Source organism: Orcinus orca, chromosome 3, assembly GCF_937001465.1.
Source record: "Orcinus orca chromosome 3, mOrcOrc1.1, whole genome shotgun sequence".
In the NCBI taxonomy this organism is placed as follows: Eukaryota; Metazoa; Chordata; class Mammalia; order Artiodactyla; family Delphinidae; genus Orcinus; species Orcinus orca.
The window spans coordinates 14,004,557-14,021,142 of NC_064561.1; the positions used below are offsets into that span (position 1 = coordinate 14,004,557).

General features: G+C 39.6%; 2 protein-coding genes across 8 annotated transcripts in view; both read right to left on the reverse strand.

The window, feature by feature from the left end:
- The window catches only part of MGAT1 (alpha-1,3-mannosyl-glycoprotein 2-beta-N-acetylglucosaminyltransferase), a 65,380-nt gene extending 51,772 nt beyond the window's left edge, over window positions 1-13,608 (reverse strand). The window contains exons 1-2 of one of the 2 annotated variants that reach the window (XM_049708590.1): window positions 13,505-13,565; window positions 1,918-1,997 (exon numbers count right to left, since the gene is read on the reverse strand). The gene's annotated coding sequence lies outside the window, so the exon portion shown is untranslated. Of the gene's footprint in view, window positions 1-1,917; window positions 1,998-13,504 lie in introns of both variants that reach the window. The other variant, XM_049708592.1, reaches the window with a different exon arrangement.
- The window catches only part of ZFP62 (ZFP62 zinc finger protein), a 40,184-nt gene that overhangs the window by 16,494 nt on the left and 7,104 nt on the right, over window positions 1-16,586 (reverse strand). For 2 of the 6 annotated variants that reach the window (XR_004475567.2, XR_007476770.1), the window contains exons 2-3: window positions 9,802-13,632; window positions 1,918-1,997 (exon numbers count right to left, since the gene is read on the reverse strand). Coding sequence is in view for 4 of the 6 variants with exons in the window: in XM_033401606.2 (XP_033257497.1) it covers window positions 10,916-13,632; window positions 15,322-15,328 (2,724 nt within the window). In the remaining 2 variants the exon portion in view is untranslated. Of the gene's footprint in view, window positions 1-1,917; window positions 1,998-6,208; window positions 13,633-15,321; window positions 15,899-16,586 lie in introns of those variants that run through there. The other 4 variants (XM_012535832.3, XM_033401605.2, XM_049708579.1 and 1 more) reach the window with 3 other exon arrangements.

Consider the following 16,586-nt stretch of genomic DNA (forward strand, 5'->3'; position numbering starts at 1 on the left):
GATGCTCAACCTAGAATTCTATTCCCAGAAAAAATATCTGTTAAGATCGAAGGTGGGGAACTTCCCTGGTGGTCCCGTGGTTAAGAATCCGCCTTCCAATGCAGGGAACGTGGGTTTGATCCCTGGTTGGGGAACTAAGATCCCACATGATGCAGGGCAACTAAGACCGCGCGCCACAGCTGCTGAGCTCGCATGCTCTGGAGCCCATGTGCCACAACTAGAGAGAAGCCCGTGCACCACAACGAAAGATCCTTCATGCCGCAACTAAGACCCAACACAGCCAAATTAATTAAGTAATAAAAAAATAAAATAAATGGCATTATTCAATTCCAAAAAAGAACAAAAGTGGAATAAACTGTTTTTAGGCAAACAAAAGTGGGAAGGTTCTACCTCTAACAGGACAGAATGTTCTAAAGAAAGTTTTTCAGACACAAGGAAAATGACCGCACAAGGAAGGTTAGGGAGGGAGAGAAGAATGAAGAGCAATGGAAAGTAATTATAACAGTAAATATATGGATAAATCTAAATAAATATTTGGTGTAGAAAATAATAATAATGTATTTTAATACATAGCTATACATTTATACATACATAATTAAAATTCACAAAAACAATAGCATATAAGATGAAATAAATAGTTAAAGTATTCTAAGATCCTTGCATTGTCTAGGATGAAGATAAAAGTATCAGTTATCGGGCTTCCCTGGTGGCGCAGTGGTTGAGAGTCCACCTGCCGATGCAGGGGACGCGGGTTTGTGCCCCGGTCCGGGAAGATCCCACATGCCGCGGAGCGGCTGGGTCCGTGAGCCATAGCCGCTGAGCCTGCGCGTCCAGAGCCTGTGCTCCGCAACGGGAGAGGCCACAACAGTGAGAGGCCCGCGTACCGCAAAAAAAAAAAAAAAAAAGTATCAATTATCACTAGGCTTTGATAAGTCAAGAATGGATCTTTTAATTCCTTGCCCATTAAAAGAATGGAAAAACTGTACAACTTCCAAATCAACAGAGGGAAAAATAGAATAATAGAATAATTGTGATAGAATTCTAATAGAATAATTCTAATCCAACCTGAAAGCAAGAAAAGAGATAACAGGACTTAAGATTATGTGGGATAAATAAAATCAGTGAATAAGACTGAAACCAAAACATAACAGAACTTGTATATTAAAGACCTAATGCTCTTCTTAAAAAAAGTTATCAAACTTAAAACAACAACAACTATATGCTATTTCCAAGAGGCATATTTAAAATAAGGACACAGAAAGGTTGAAAGTGAAAGGATGGAAAGAGCTATGCCAGGTAACAATAATCAAAAAGAAGCTGATGTTATTAATACCAGAAAAAAAAAATAGCCTAAATAAGCCAAAGGCATTACTACAGATGGAGTTTTACTTCTTAAAGTTTCAATACACCAGGAAGATATAACAATTCTGTATTTTCATGCACCTAATAACATGACTTCAAATATATAAAGCAAAATTCACAGAACTATAAATAGAAATGGATAACTCAACAATTATCTCATTAATCAATAGAACAAGCAGATAAAAATTCATAAGGAGCAGAGAAGATTTGAACAATACATTACAAAATTGATCTAATGTCTTTATCTAGGTGACTGCACCCAGCATTTGCAGAACACATGTTCTTTTCCAGTGCCTGTGGAACCTTCACTAAAGTCAAATACACACTGGGCCATAAACAAATCTCAACAAACTTCAATGGATAGCAATCATATAGAGTATGATTTCTGACCACAGTGTTATAACAAAAAATATAACTAAGAAGTCCTTATATGTTTAGAAATTAAAAATATACTTCTAAATAACGTATGGGATCTGTTGTAATTATCTGTGTTTTCTGTTCTTTCTTATCACACCAGAGGTCTACCAATTTGAATTCTCTTTTTAAAGTACCAACCTTGACTTTTGATCCTCTCTGTTGTGTTGCTTTCTGTTTCATTGATTTTTGCTCTCATCTTCGTTATTACCTTCCTTTAACTTTAAAACAATGGGATAGATCATTAGTTAACTTGACAATAATGTTCGTATGAAGTTTTACAAAAATACAAAGTGCTTTTTCATTAATCCTCAAAGCAACATTGGGAGTTAGGTCGTTTCCCTCATTTTACAGATGGGGAAATTATAGACATAATTATTGCATTCACTGAAATACTGTCCCTAAGGTTTGCATCCAAGACCAGAGGAACTTCTCCTGCCTGTCCCAGGGCCTCCTTTTATCCTCTGACAACTTAAGGAACACTTACCCCATGGTTAAGATGGTGGAAGCTTGGCTCTCAACAACCCTTACTTCAGTAATCACCAGCACATCTACTGCCAAGAAAACATAGTGGTGGGGAGGAAGTGGGGAGCAAAATGTGTACAACATGAGTGGGCAGGCTGCCTAGCCAGCAAGGAAAGTGTGAAGCTGCCCTTGACCCACCCATACTCTTGATCACTGGACTAGAGCTGGAGGCTCCTCCTGTTGACCCCTTTTCCAGAATCAAAAAGACAAAGCATGTTTGCTTAGAAACAGTGAATTGCTTGCTTAGAAGCACGATACCACTGAGTAAACTTATCCAAGAAAAATTTTTGTCTCAAATATTGTGTAGGGTGGTCCTTGGAGGATTTTCTTGGCTTGAGGAAGGGCCTACATTCCATTGCCTGAGTGTCCAAATGTTCGAGTCCTTGGACAGGGGTCACCACACTGCCAGACTTACTTCCCACACCCTTCTACAAATGCTTCTCAGTCCAGGCACAGTTCTAAGGGCTCTAATAACACTAACTTCTCCAACCTTCATTACAACCTCTGAGGTTGTTATTATTATCCCAACAAGAGGTAGATGAGGACACACAAGCAAAAAACAGAAGGTTTAGTTACTTGTCTAAAGTCATCAGGGAATAAGTGAGAGTCCTTATTTGAACCCAGGCTTCATGGCGGAGAGACTGTGCTCTTGGCTACTACACTATGTCACCTCTCTACATGGGATTCACACAAACTCCTTCCTGAGCATAACTGATACTATTCATAGCCTGAGAAGATCTGCCAGGTCTAAATGGGAACACTCAATGGAAAGAAGAATCGAGTTAAGTATTCTGACTTCCTTCTGCATGTCTCCAGCCAAGGCCCTCAGCTGAGGCTGGGGAAGAGGCATGGAGAGACCTCCCAGGGAATTCCGTGGGAAACCTTAAGTTCCTGATGCAGACTTCATGTCCCCACTGTCTGTCCTCAGCTAACTGATCCTCAGGTGACCATTTCTCAGTTTTGAATCTCATGAGGGAAAAGTTCCTTGCATTGCATGACTGGTATTCAGTACCATTTCACCCTTAGTGTCTCTGTACATAAACCAAGATGAAATTATTTTTCAGGCTTTCACTTTCCAACAAATTTGCTAGAAATAGAGAGCACACTCCTATGGAAGCCTTTTCTAAACTCACTGTTTATTAAGGTTTTCCCTTCCTGTTTTATTGCTCCTCCCTCCGCTTGCCCCTCCTGTGAATTCCATACGAACTCAACTCATTTCAGAGTCTTTCCCATACTCCCCACATCCATAAGCCGTGAGACCTTTAGTGAGTTTTGGTTAAGTTTTTCTCCTCCCTAGGAATTTCCTCAGTTCACATAAAATTTCTAATTTATTGGCAAAAAATTGTGACATAATATCTTATTGTTTTAATGTCTGTAGCAATTGTAACATAAAACTTTAGAAATTCGCTGAGACTTCAACTAAAAGGGAATTTATTCAAACTGTTGCAACAGAGAGTTTGAAAGGGAACGTCTCATCAAACTTGAGGAATGAAAGCAGTTTTATAGGGGAAAGAAACAAAAGCAGCACTGAACAGTGCGATTTTGGTGGGTTTTGGTCAGGTTGGTATTGCAATCTTACAGAAATTAGTTTTTCTTCCTGATTTGGCTCATTGGGCCTGTTACATCCTGTTCTCGGAATTGTTGACTCAGGAATTTAGGAGTGAGCTATTCTCTCAGAATAGCAGAGAGCAAGGAGGTCAGTGTATATTCAGAGAAGAAAAATTTACAGTTCTCTGCATTCCCCTTTTTATTCCTGACTTTGGTTATTCATGCTTTCTCTTTTTTTCTTGATCAGTCTCACCAGATTTGAAACAGACGTTTAGCTCTGTTCTCTATATTTTTCTATTTTGTTTTTTTCTGCTCTTTATTACTTCCTTATTTTAACTTTCGTTAGGATTGATTTTGATTGTTCTACTTTTTGAGATGTTGCTTTGGTGATTACCAGGTTTTCTGAAATATCTTTCTAGGCTGTAAATTTCTCTCTAAGCACTGCCTAAGCAATATCCCTCTGGTTTTGGTATGTAGTATTTTCATTGTCATTCAGTTGAAAATACTTTCTTCTTTGAACCATGATTTTAAAGTGTATTTGTAAATTTCTTAATATAATAGACATGTTCTAGGTACTTTTTATTATTACTTTCTAATTTAATTTCAATTATTTAAATTTTGTTGAGATTTACTTTATGGTCCACCATGTATGTCATCCCCACCCCCCCAACTTTATTGGAATATAATTGACACATGCCATTGTGTAGATCAATTTTTGACAATGTTTCATGTGTTCTTGAGAGAAAATATGCATCCTTGATACACTGGTGCATTGTTCCATGCATATGCGTTAGAATGCTTGTTAATCTTATTGTTTAAATCTGTGTCTTTACCAATTTTTAGTCTGCTTGTCCTATTAACTAAAGAGAGCTGAAAAAAAATCTCTCATCATGAGTGTAGATTTTATATTTCTCCTTTGAGTTCTGCATATTTATTAGGTAGATACTAACTTATAACTGTTCTATCTTCCCAGTGTTTTTTCTTCCCTGAAACTTTTGTCTTAATGTAAACCTCCCTTTATCTCTAGGAATGGTTTGTGCCTTGAAGTCCCTGTTTCATCTAATAGTAGAGCTACACCAGTTTTCTATTGGCTTCATATGACTTCTTTCCATTCTTTTACTTTCAGACTTTGTGTCCTTATATTTGAGTCTTTTGTAAGCAGCAACATAGTGGGGTTTTGTACTTTCGCCCTATGTGCTACAGTCTATATGTTTGTGTTTCCCCAAAATTCACAGGTTGGAATCCTAATACACAGTGTAATGGTGTTAGGAGGTGGGGGCCTTTGGGGGGTGATTAGGTCATCAGGGTGGGGCCCTCATGAATGGGCCTAGTGTTCTTATAAAAGAGACCCCACATGACTCCCCAGCCCCTTCTGCCATGTGAGGATGCAACAAGAAGTCTGCAACCCCGAAGAAAGCCTTCACCCAACAATGCTGATCTCTAATCACTCTGGACTTCCAGCCTCCTAAACTTGAGAATTAACATTTTTGTGGTTTAAAAGCCACGCAGTCTGTGGTACTTTGTTATAGCAGCCCGAAGAGACACTGTCTGACAATCTTTGTCATTTAGTGAAATTAAATTAAATATTGGTATTTTTTGGGAAGATTTACCATCTTTTTTTGGTCTCACCCCCCTTTTTTTTTTAACATCTTTATTGGAGTATAATTGCTTTACAATGGTGTGTTACTTTCTGCTTTACAACAAAGTGAACCAGTTATACATATACATATGTTCCCATATCTCTTCCCTCTTGTGTCTCCCTCCCTCCCACCCTCCCTATCCCACCCCTCTAGGCGCTCACAAACCACCGAGCTGATCTCCCCGTGCTATGCGGCTGCTTCCCACTAGCTATTTTACGTTTGGTAGTGTATATATGTCCATGCCACTCTCTCACTTTGTCACGGCTTACCCTTCCCCCTCCCCATATCCTCAAGTCCATTCTCCAGTAGGTCCGTGTCTTTATTTCCGTCTTACCCCTAGGTTCTTCATGATTTTTTTTCTTAGATTCCATATATATGTGTGAGCATAGGGTATTTGTTTTTCTCTTTCTGACTTACTTCACTCTGTATGACAGACTCTAGGTCCATCCACCTCACTACAAATATCTCAATTTTGTTTCGTCTTATGGCTGAGTAATATTCCATTTATATACGTGCCACATCTTCTTTATCCATTCATCCGATGATGGACACTTTGGTTGTTTCCATGTCCTGGCTATTGTAAAGAGAGCTGCAATTAACATTTTGGTACATGACTCTTTTTGAATTATGGTTTTCTCAGGGTATATGCCCAGCAGTGTCACCCCTCTTTTTTTTTTTTTATTTTCACCCCTCTTTTTAAATTTACCTTTTTGCTTAAAATTTTCTACTAGTATTGAAATTATATGTTGTATTTTTATGATTCCTCTAGATTTTACAATATTCACAAGAGTAACCAAAACCTTCACCCTAATACCTCAATCCTTTTTACTCTCTCTTATTTATCAGTCTTGTCTGGTATTTTAAGCCTATCTTAACAACTCTGCGTTTTTATTGTTTGGTATAAAATGTTATTACATTTGCTCACCTATTTTGTTCTTTCTTTTTGCATCTCAAAACCCCACCTGGGATCACTTTCCTTCTATATTAAAGTGCATTCTTTAAAATTTCCTTTAGTGAGGGTCAGCAGGGAATGAATGGAACAAATTGTCTTAAAATGTGCTTATTTTGTCCTCATTCCTAACAGATATCTTCACCAGGTATAAAATTCTAGGTTGACAGTTATTTTCTACCTTTATACTGACATTTTCATTCCACTCATTTGGCTTCCATTGTTGCTGTTGAGAAGTCTGTTCCTTTGAAGGTAATTTTTAAATCTTCAGCTGTTAATTTTTTTCTTTGATTTCCTGCAGTTGCACTATGATGCACATAGATATGACTTTGTAAATTTATCCTAATTTGTATTCTTTGAGCTTTTAAATCTATAGACCTGTTATTTTTCATCAGTTCTGGAATATTCTCAGCCCAATTACCTTTGTCCCTTTTCTTCTGTCTTTGCCTTCTAAGACTGTGGTTAAATATATGTTAAAACTTCCTAGTGAGACCATTCCATCTTTCTGAGTTTTCCCATATTTCTCCATCTCCATGCTGCATTCTGGATAACTACTTCAAACCTATCTTTCAGCTCACCAATTCTCATTCCTCCTGTTTCACAATCTGTTGCCAAATACATCTTTAAATATTTTAAGCGGTCGTTTTCACAAACGCACCCAATAATTCTAATGTGATGTCTATGTGGGTCTGTTTTTCTGCTGGTTTCCAGCCGTGCTGCCTTTTTTCCTTATATGCCTGATTATCTTTGACTGCTTGCTGACTATTTCCCCTGAAAAATTGTTACCTGAGGTCTAAATTGAAGGAGTCCTCTTCTGAGGAACTTTTATTTGCTTCTGCCAGGGCTCAAGTTGTGTTTACCTGGGTTGTAAGGGCTGGTCAGGGACCACAAATTGTCAGGATGTTCTCTTTTCTCTTTTTCTTCAATCCTATTGCTATGCTCGGTAACGAGGTCAGTCTCTAAAGTACCCTGGGGGTGGGGAGGGGGATGGGTCTAGATTTGGGTTTTTTGTCCTGACGGTGTAGTACTCTGGGAACCCAGTTTAACTTCAGAAGAGTCACCTATAAGATTCATCACCTTGGGTGAACCTGGCCCTATCATCCTCTCTCTCTTACTCTCTGTGGCTGGTGAAGTGGTGCCTAACTCTGCATCATCAGCAAAGTCTGCGGTCTAAGCTGCTTTGGTGTTCACCTCTGATGACGAGATCCCACCTTAAAACAGCCCTACCTGTTTTAACTGCAGTCTTTTCAGCCTCCACGCTCTTTTAAGGGGAAGGGAGGGCACACCACCTGCATTTTAAAAAACAGGTGGGAAACTGATCCAAAGAACCTAGACTACCTCCACCAGAAACAAAGTACTGTCTCACCTTTTCAACATCATTTTTTCTTTTCTAGACTTTGAGATTTTCCAGTCAAGATTTTTAGATTTATATGCTTTATTTCTATCCTTCTAGTGCTTGCCCATGACATTTTACCACATTTAACTCAATAAAATCTAGAGTTAAACAGCATCTTCACCCTCCTCCTAAATAATACAAGCACTTTAGCCTGCTTTCACACAGATGTCCCAGCTTCCAATTTACCTACTATTGTCCAATATTCCAATTCTATTTATCTTTTAGCCTTGAGAATTAGACATGGCATTTTAAAAATCACAGTGTTTCAATTTACCTACACCTTGGCAATTTTATTTTTCTTGCATGTCAGACATCCTCTGGGAGGTGGTGGTGGCTGGTGGTCCCTAAACCAGCTCAAGTCCTGAGGTGGCCTTGAACAGATGCAGCTGCACCAGCTCACTGGATCTGTTCTTCACAGTCTGCCTGGAGTGGCTGGAGACCTGAAGACCCCTCCTCATCTGGGATCAGTCCAAGAAGCACATATCTGGCCCTAGGTAGACTGTGGGCCCATTTTCCATGTGTCCAGGTCAATGGAGGCTGTAGTAGGAACATGAGCACGAGGAGGTGCTCAGTGGGCTGGGGTGCTCAGAATCCCCATTCCTGTGGTAGCTGTCTTCTCCCTTGTTATTTAACCTGTGTCTCTTTCAAAAGTAGGTGACACATTAGGTCCAGGTGGAGCTCATGTAGATGTGTGTGTGTGAGGGGATTGGGGACTTCAAGCCACAGGCACACCAACAGCCCTGGCCACATGGAAACCTTAAGTAACCTGATCATCTAAAACAGTTAGAGCTGGCCCTATATTCAGCCAATGAAAAGATTGGTTGATGCTCAGTGACCACTGGAAATCAATACTCCATGGCCTCTTTCCTTTCTGCCCACTGTACACCAGAACTACCAGGGACTGGCCACTCTGGACAATGCATGAGCATTTCCAACGCTCCCTTTGATCAGGCCATCCTATTTTTCCCATTCTTCTCTTAAAAGGACCCAACTCAACATCCTGCTCAGATGTCATCGGTGCCTCCCTTCCCAGTAGGTGGAAGTCACTTTCCTTGGAAAGCCCACAGTTTAGTTCAGCATCCATTAGGGTGGCTTTGCTGTGGGTCTCTCTCCTCTATCTACTCCTGCTTCCTAGTACCTAGGACAATGGATGTGCCTAGCAGATCCTCAACAATATTTGCTGAATACACTAATCCATGTCTGTGGATAGGGTCAGGTTTGCCAGTGCTGCATGTAGAGAAGGACAAAGAGCAAGTGTGGTCATGACATTTCAAAGTGGAATTGAGTGGCAGAAATGCTCTTTCCCTCTCCCTTTTCTACAACTATCCCTCCCCCACCTCCACCCTCCTCCATCAAAACTTACCTTGTTTGGAGGCAAAGTGAAAGAAATACTTCTAAAGAGAGGTATGGAAACTGTATGTTTGGAAACAGGAATCCTAGAGAGAATCAGAAAACTATCTGTCCAGAGACTATTCTCTTGTAAAGAGTGGATTTTGGAGCCAGAGAGACCTGACTTACAACTCCATCTCTACTGATAAGCCCCACCTGGAGTATTCTCAGACAGGTTACTTAATTCTCAGAAGACTTGCTTTTCACTCTTCGGGTTAACAGTCTTACACATAGTTAACAATATTTTGTTAAATTCTATCTGTTCCCAAGAGAACTGTTTCTCTGTTGTGACTCCTCACTCACACAGCCTGTCCACTCCCAGGGGTTATGATCCAGCCCCAGTATGAGGATTAATCCAATTTGCACTTCTCCTGGTGGAGACACAACCTAATTTCTCATGAAATGTGAGCTACTAGCCCTGTGAGATGAGTCCCCTGGGCACTCCTTGGTTTGGATCTGGTATAACTTACCCCCCAAAGATAAGACAAACAAATGGCTCTCTCTGTATGATACTCCACCTAAAGTATGTAACAGCCTGTTTACTTTTGAAGAATTCCTTTATTGGAGTTTCACCTTACCTTGCCACAACTATCTGGCTCTTCATGGCCGAGAGTGAGCCCTGAATAAAGTATTCACAACATTTTACAACAGACAATACACACACGCAGTGCATGAAATCTTTACAGTAACACAATCAAACATTTAACAGGATTGTTAAGAAGCATGAATTTCCTCCTATTCCTCCATTACTGGTAGCTACTTAGCTTTTTAGCTCTTGCAATAAAATGCTCTCCTTCTCATCATTCCTATTCATAGGAATCCCTGAATCAATTCTTTTTGTGTAAGGTACAAATTCATGTTGAAGATGTGTTCCATTAGTTATTGAATGTGCTGAATTTCTGTCCATGGTATAACTCTTCATTTGTAGCATAATGTGTGAGGTTTTCACTTATCACACATTCATCATTTATTGAGAGGGTTCATTTGAAAAATTTTAAAGTTTCACCCATTCAATAATGTATAGCACAACATTACAACAGTCCAATCAACTTGAATTTATTTATGAGTGACTCTCTTCTATCTCCTGTTAGATTTATACGTCTACACTTTTTACACTTCCTACAATGAAATCCAAATTTTATTTCAGAAGTTGTCATCACTCCCCGCAAATCAGTTAAATCAAAGTTATTCTTCATGACCACTATGATATTAATTTATATTCCCTGAAGCCTGCCCCTCCCTGAATTTGCCTACTGGAGGTCCTTCTTGGATCTTTTCCACTGACCAATGGATAATTGGAATTCAAAGCTACACCTGAATTTCCTACATTTCTATTCACATAATTTACCCAAATATGAACTTTCTGATGGTGACTATGAGACTTCTAATTGAAGTCTTTTTCTCATTTGTGTTTTTTATGTCCAGAAATATCTACTTATTTTGAAGGTTGTCTCATACTCCATAACTTTGATAGGTTTTATCCCCAGTACGAACTATTTTATATTCCATAAGGGCTCAACTACTTTGACACTGGAACCTTCCTTCCTGGCTATGATTGAAAATCACAGAGAAAAAAATTACTCATGGTTTCACTTATACTATGTAAACTATAAGCCATGAACAAGGACCTCAGACACTCTTGTAAGATTTTTCTTCCATTTGGGTTCTCTAATACTAGATAAGCTCTGCCTCCTACAGAGACATGCTCATCCTGGTCCCATCCAGAGCATTCCCTCCCTCGTGAGTTCTCTTCTGTGATGTGCTACTATGACTTCCCATATTTGTTACATTTAAAGATTCCTCCCCAATATGGGTTCTTTTATGCTTGGTGAGATTCGATCTGATATTGAAAGCCTTCCCACACTCGTTACATTGGTATGGCTTCTTTCCAGTGTGGATCCTTTTGTGTTGGTCAAGGACTGATCTGTAATTGAAGGATTTCCCACACTCACAATTATACGGCTGCTGCCCACTATGGACACCTTTATGGTTGATAAGACTTGAGTGTGAGATGTATGCCTTCCCACATTCATCACATCTATAGGGTTTCTCACCTGTGTGGATCCTTCTATGCACTGTGAGGCCTGAGCTGTTCCTGAATGCCTTCCCACACCTATCGCACACATAGGGTTTTTCCCCTGTATGGATCCTTTTGTGTTGAGAAAGGAGAGAGCTGTAACTAAAAGATTTCCCACACTCAACACATTTGAAGGGTTTCTCCCCAAGATGGACCCTTTTATGGCTTATAAGAGTTCTGCTTGAGAAAAAAGCTTTTCCACATTCATCACACGTGTAGGGTGTCTTGCCAGGGTGGGTACTTTTATGGTTAATAAGGCTTGAGTGTGAGATGTACGCTTTTCCACACACGTCACATTCATAGGGCTTCTCACCAGTATGGATTCTTTTATGCACTTTAAGGCTTGAGTTGTTTCTGAAGACCTTCTCACACCTGTCACATTCATAAGGTTTCTCTCTAGTGTGGACCCTTCTGTGTTGAGAAAGGAGTGAGGTGTAATTAAAAGATTTCTCACACACATCGCATTTGTAGGGCTTCTCCCCAAGATGAATTTTTTTGTGATTTATAAGGGTTCGGTATGTGATGAAGGCTTTTTCACACTCATCACACTTATAGGGCTTTTCCCCAGGGTGTACACTTTTATGATTTATAAGGCTTGAGAGTGAGATGTAGGCTTTCCCACATTCTTCACATTTGTAAGGTCTCTCACCAGTGTGGATTCGTTTATGTACTTTAAGGCCTGAATTATTTCTGAAGGCTTTTCCACACTCATCACACCCAAAGGGTTTCTCCCTTGTATGAATCCTTTTATGCTGTTCAAGGGCAGAGCTGTAATTGAAGGATTTCTCACAATAACTACATTTATAGGGCTTCTCCCCAAGATGGATTCCTTTGTGGTTTTTAAGGCTAGAGCGTGAGATATAGGCTTTTCCACACACATCACACTTATATGGTTTTTCCCCAGTATGAAGCCGCCTGTGGACTTTGAGTCCTGAATTGTTTCTGAAAGTTTTTCCACACACATCACATACATAAGGTCTCTCTCCAGTGTGAATCGTTTTATGCTGAAGAAGAAGTGAGTTATAACTGAATGATTTTCCACACTCCTTACATTCATGGGCTTTCTTCCCAGGGTGAATGCTTTTATGGACTGCAAGGCCTGAGCTATAGCTGAATGCTTTGCCACAGACATCACATTTGTAAGGTTTCTCTCCTGTGTGGATCCTTTTATGCACTATAAGGCCTGAGCTGTTCCTGAAGGCCTTTCCACATTCATCACATTCATAAGGTTTCTCTCCAGTGTGGATGACTTTATGCTGAATGAGGAGAGAGCTATAATTAAACGATTTCTCACACTCATCACATTTATAAGGTTTATCTCCAAAGTGGATGCTTTTATGATTTAGAAGTGTTCTGCAAGTAATGAAGGCCTTCCCACACTCATCACATTCATAGGGCTTCTCCCCTGTGTGAATCCTTTTGTGGACTCTAAGGCCAGAGCTATTACTGAAGGTTTTCCCACAGATGTCACATTCATAGGGCTTCTCACCTGTGTGGATCCTTTTGTGGACTCTGAGACCAGAGCTGTTCCTGAAGGCCTTCCCACACTCACCACATTCATAGGGCTTCTCCCCAGTGTGGATCCTTTTATGCTGGTCCAAAACAGAGCTATAATTGAAGGATTTTCCACACTCATCACACTTACAGTTCTTTTCCCCAGAATGGGTGCTTTTGTGGTTTATAAGGCTGGAGTAGGACATGTAGGCTTTCCCACATTCCTCACACTTGTACGGCTTCTCCCCAGTATGGATCCGCTTGTGGACTCGAAGGCTCGAGCTGCTCCGGAAAGTCCCCCCACAGTCATCACACTCATAGCGTTTTTCACCAGTGTGCATAATTTTATGTTGAACAAGTCGAGAATTATATTTGAAGGATTTCCCACAGTCATCACATTTATGTGATTTCTTAACAGCACTGGTTTTCTGCTGTAGAATGGGATGAGAGTTTCCATTAATGCTCTCCACACATTTGCCTTGTTCACTGCTTTTCTGTTCTATACAGACAGGTTGGTGTGTAACATGTTTTGAGCTCAGATGTAAGCTTTTCTCAGATGCCTCATCTTCCTGTTCTGTCTTTATATTTGCTGTATTCTTGGTTTTGCCAATCTTTTCCCTGATGCCACTTTTGTCTTCCTTCATTCTTTTTCCCTCAGGCTTTTCCATCTGATTCTCTACCTTGCTATCCCAATCACAAGTTTCACCAACCTTAGATTCCTGCATATGATCCTTGTGAAGACCTTCCATTTTTGGCCACACAGATTCTGCATTTCCAATATTTTCACACTTTTCAGTTGATTCCTCATCCTCAGTGCCCCTCGTCTTCAAATGTGACACTAAACCAAGAAAATGAAAATGATACCTTCACTTTAGAAGAAACTGAAGGAATTACATCCAAATTCACTCATTCACTCAACAAATGTTTATTGACTACATGCTGTGTGATAGGTACCATTTTTAACTGCTGGGGATACAGTGGTGGACATGCCAAAATTTCTGTCCCTGTGGAGCTACCGCTAAAATGCTAGAGCCCTGGATTGTCAACGGAACAGAGAGCTTTTCTATTCTTGCATAACAGCTTAGCATGAAGGCAAGTTGAAACGGGTTGGAATGACGCACAGAACCAAAGGCAACATTGATCAATTTCTGAAAAATGCCACCTAGTCTTGGAAAAACAAACAGTGGGTAGAAGTAATTTCTGAAAAATAGGAGACTGAAAGAGTAATAAAACAAAAGCTAAGAAGACATAATCAGCAGAGGGCAGGCAAGCAAAACTAAAGGAGAAATCAGTACATGAGTAGAGGTATTGGGGAATTGGTTATGAAATCATGAGGACAGTCACATCAGACTTGAGAAAGAAAACAAGCTGCTGCTGCCTGTCGTTGGTGTGGCCCTCCTAGATTTCCCTTCCAAGGAAAACACTGACCCTGGAGAGCGGTTAGTCAGGGAGGAACTCTATATGGAAGAACACACTCTGGCTTGCCAGGCAGAGGCTTTCACTCCTACTTTATGAACCGGCTAACTGCAGTCAGAGCATATCAAAGATCAGAAGCTAAAACACAAACCATCAAGCAAAGGATAATAATACTACCTAGGTTCAAATACCTAGCTGTATGACCTCAAGAAAGTTACTTAACCTCTTTATGCCACAGTTTCCTCATCTGTAAAATGAGGGCAACAGAACTGTTGTGAGTATTACATTAAATAACATATATAAGGTATGGAGAACAATGCCAGTCACTTGGGTAGTTCTATATGCTATACCATCTACTTTATTATTTAATCAAGGTCAGGTTACTGGATCAGGGCTACAACCTGAGGATAATCCACAGGACTCAGGAAAGGTAAACCCCTTCTCAAAGCAGATTTTAGGGCCCAGGCAGTGACTCTCTGTTCCCCTGAAGGCACTCTACACACAGCTGGCACTCCATCAGCATCCACCTGCTAAAAGACTGACTCTTGAGAACAAAAGAAACAGTTCTAAACTAGTTGTTCCCCAACCTTAGACATTTAGACATTTGTGATTAGACTTAGTTAAAATTCAGACTTCCCCTCTTACCCTGGGTATCAGACCCTCTTGGTTGGTACTCTGTAGTTCTACTTAGAAGCTATATGTGAACATGTGACGAGAAAGCAAGGGCACTAAAAGTAAGATATATACTCTGGAGTAGACACATATAAAGAATCACACTCATGATCGAACTTATGCTTATGGGATTGGAATGATGGACTCTGAATTTAAATTTACAGAACAGGAGGAGCTAGGAATCCAGAATATCACCAGGAAGATAAAACAAAGAATCACTCAGTAGACATTTTAAAAAGGTGGTTCATCTGAGAAAGCTTCACAAAATGACTATTAAGTAATATTAGGTAAGAGATCATTAGAAGTCACTGAGAAATGCTGGCATGACCTAGTTCCTTGCTCCCTTTCTTTACTTCCTTGGGCAGAGCAGTCCATGCCATTTAAAATGTGAGTGCTACTGGGTGGGCAGTGGAATTCCAGACCATCAACAGCAACACACCGTTCATCTGAATCCTGCTCCCATCACATCAGAGACCCTGCTCCATCCATTCCCTTTGGCCTTGGCCCCTCCACCTCTACTCACCCTCAGCCCTGAAAAGAGAAAGACGTTCAAGTTTCTACAGCCATAAAACTAATCCCCTAAAACTGCCAGGGAAACCCACAAAATTTGTCAGGGGGAAAAAAAGGAAAGGAAGAGCTACAAGGGAGGAGAACTAACCATACTAGATATCTAAATATGCCAAAAGGCTGTTACAACTGAAACAGTGTGGTATTGGTATATAAATAAACAGAATAGAATAAAAATTCAGAATAATCCCAATTACACAAAGAAATCAAGTATATGATAAAGATGGTATATCAAATTATTGAGGCAAAAACGGTCTTTTTAATAGTGTTGGAACAAGTATAAAGCCATTTGGAAAAAAATAAAATTAGATCTATTCTTTACACCATTCACAGGAATAAACTCCAAATGTAGCAGATCTCTAAATATTAAAAACACTATACAAATGCTAGAAGAAAACATGGGTGAATGCCTCCATAACCTAAGTACAGAGAAAGTTTTCTATCACCCAGATGCAATAAATGAAAAGATTAATAAACTGGACTATATAGAAATAAAAGTAAAATTGCATGGCAAAAATACCATAAGCAAAATCAACAAATAAATGACAAGGTGGAAGAAAATATTTGCAACATACATCATATATAAGTGCTTATGTAAGTGATAATATCTCTAATATACTAAGAATTTTTAAAAGTTGAAGAAAAAGAGTCTAAAAATCCTACAGAAAAATGGGCAAAAGACATGAAGACAATTCACAAAAAGAAAAACTAAAATGGCCCTTAAACATGTTTTCAATTTCACTCGTAATAAGAGAAATGCAAATAAGAACTATATAAAGATCCCCTTTCTCATCTATCAGATTGGCAAATATTCAAAAACTTAACAATATGCTCTGTGGGTGAGGCTGTGGGGAAACAGGCATTCTCATCCATTACTGGGAATGCAAACCCCTGGCATAACCCCTGTTGAAGGAAATTTGCCAATATCTACACAACTATGTATGCATTATTCTCTAATCGAGAAATCCCATCTAGGAATTCAAACCAAAGATACACTTCCAACAATACAAAAGTATATATGCACAAAGTTATTCATCGTAGCCTTTTTTTTAATTACAAAATTTGGAAAACTACCTACACGTCCAAGCACAGAAGACTGGTTAAATAAACTACAACAGCACATATACACACTGGAGA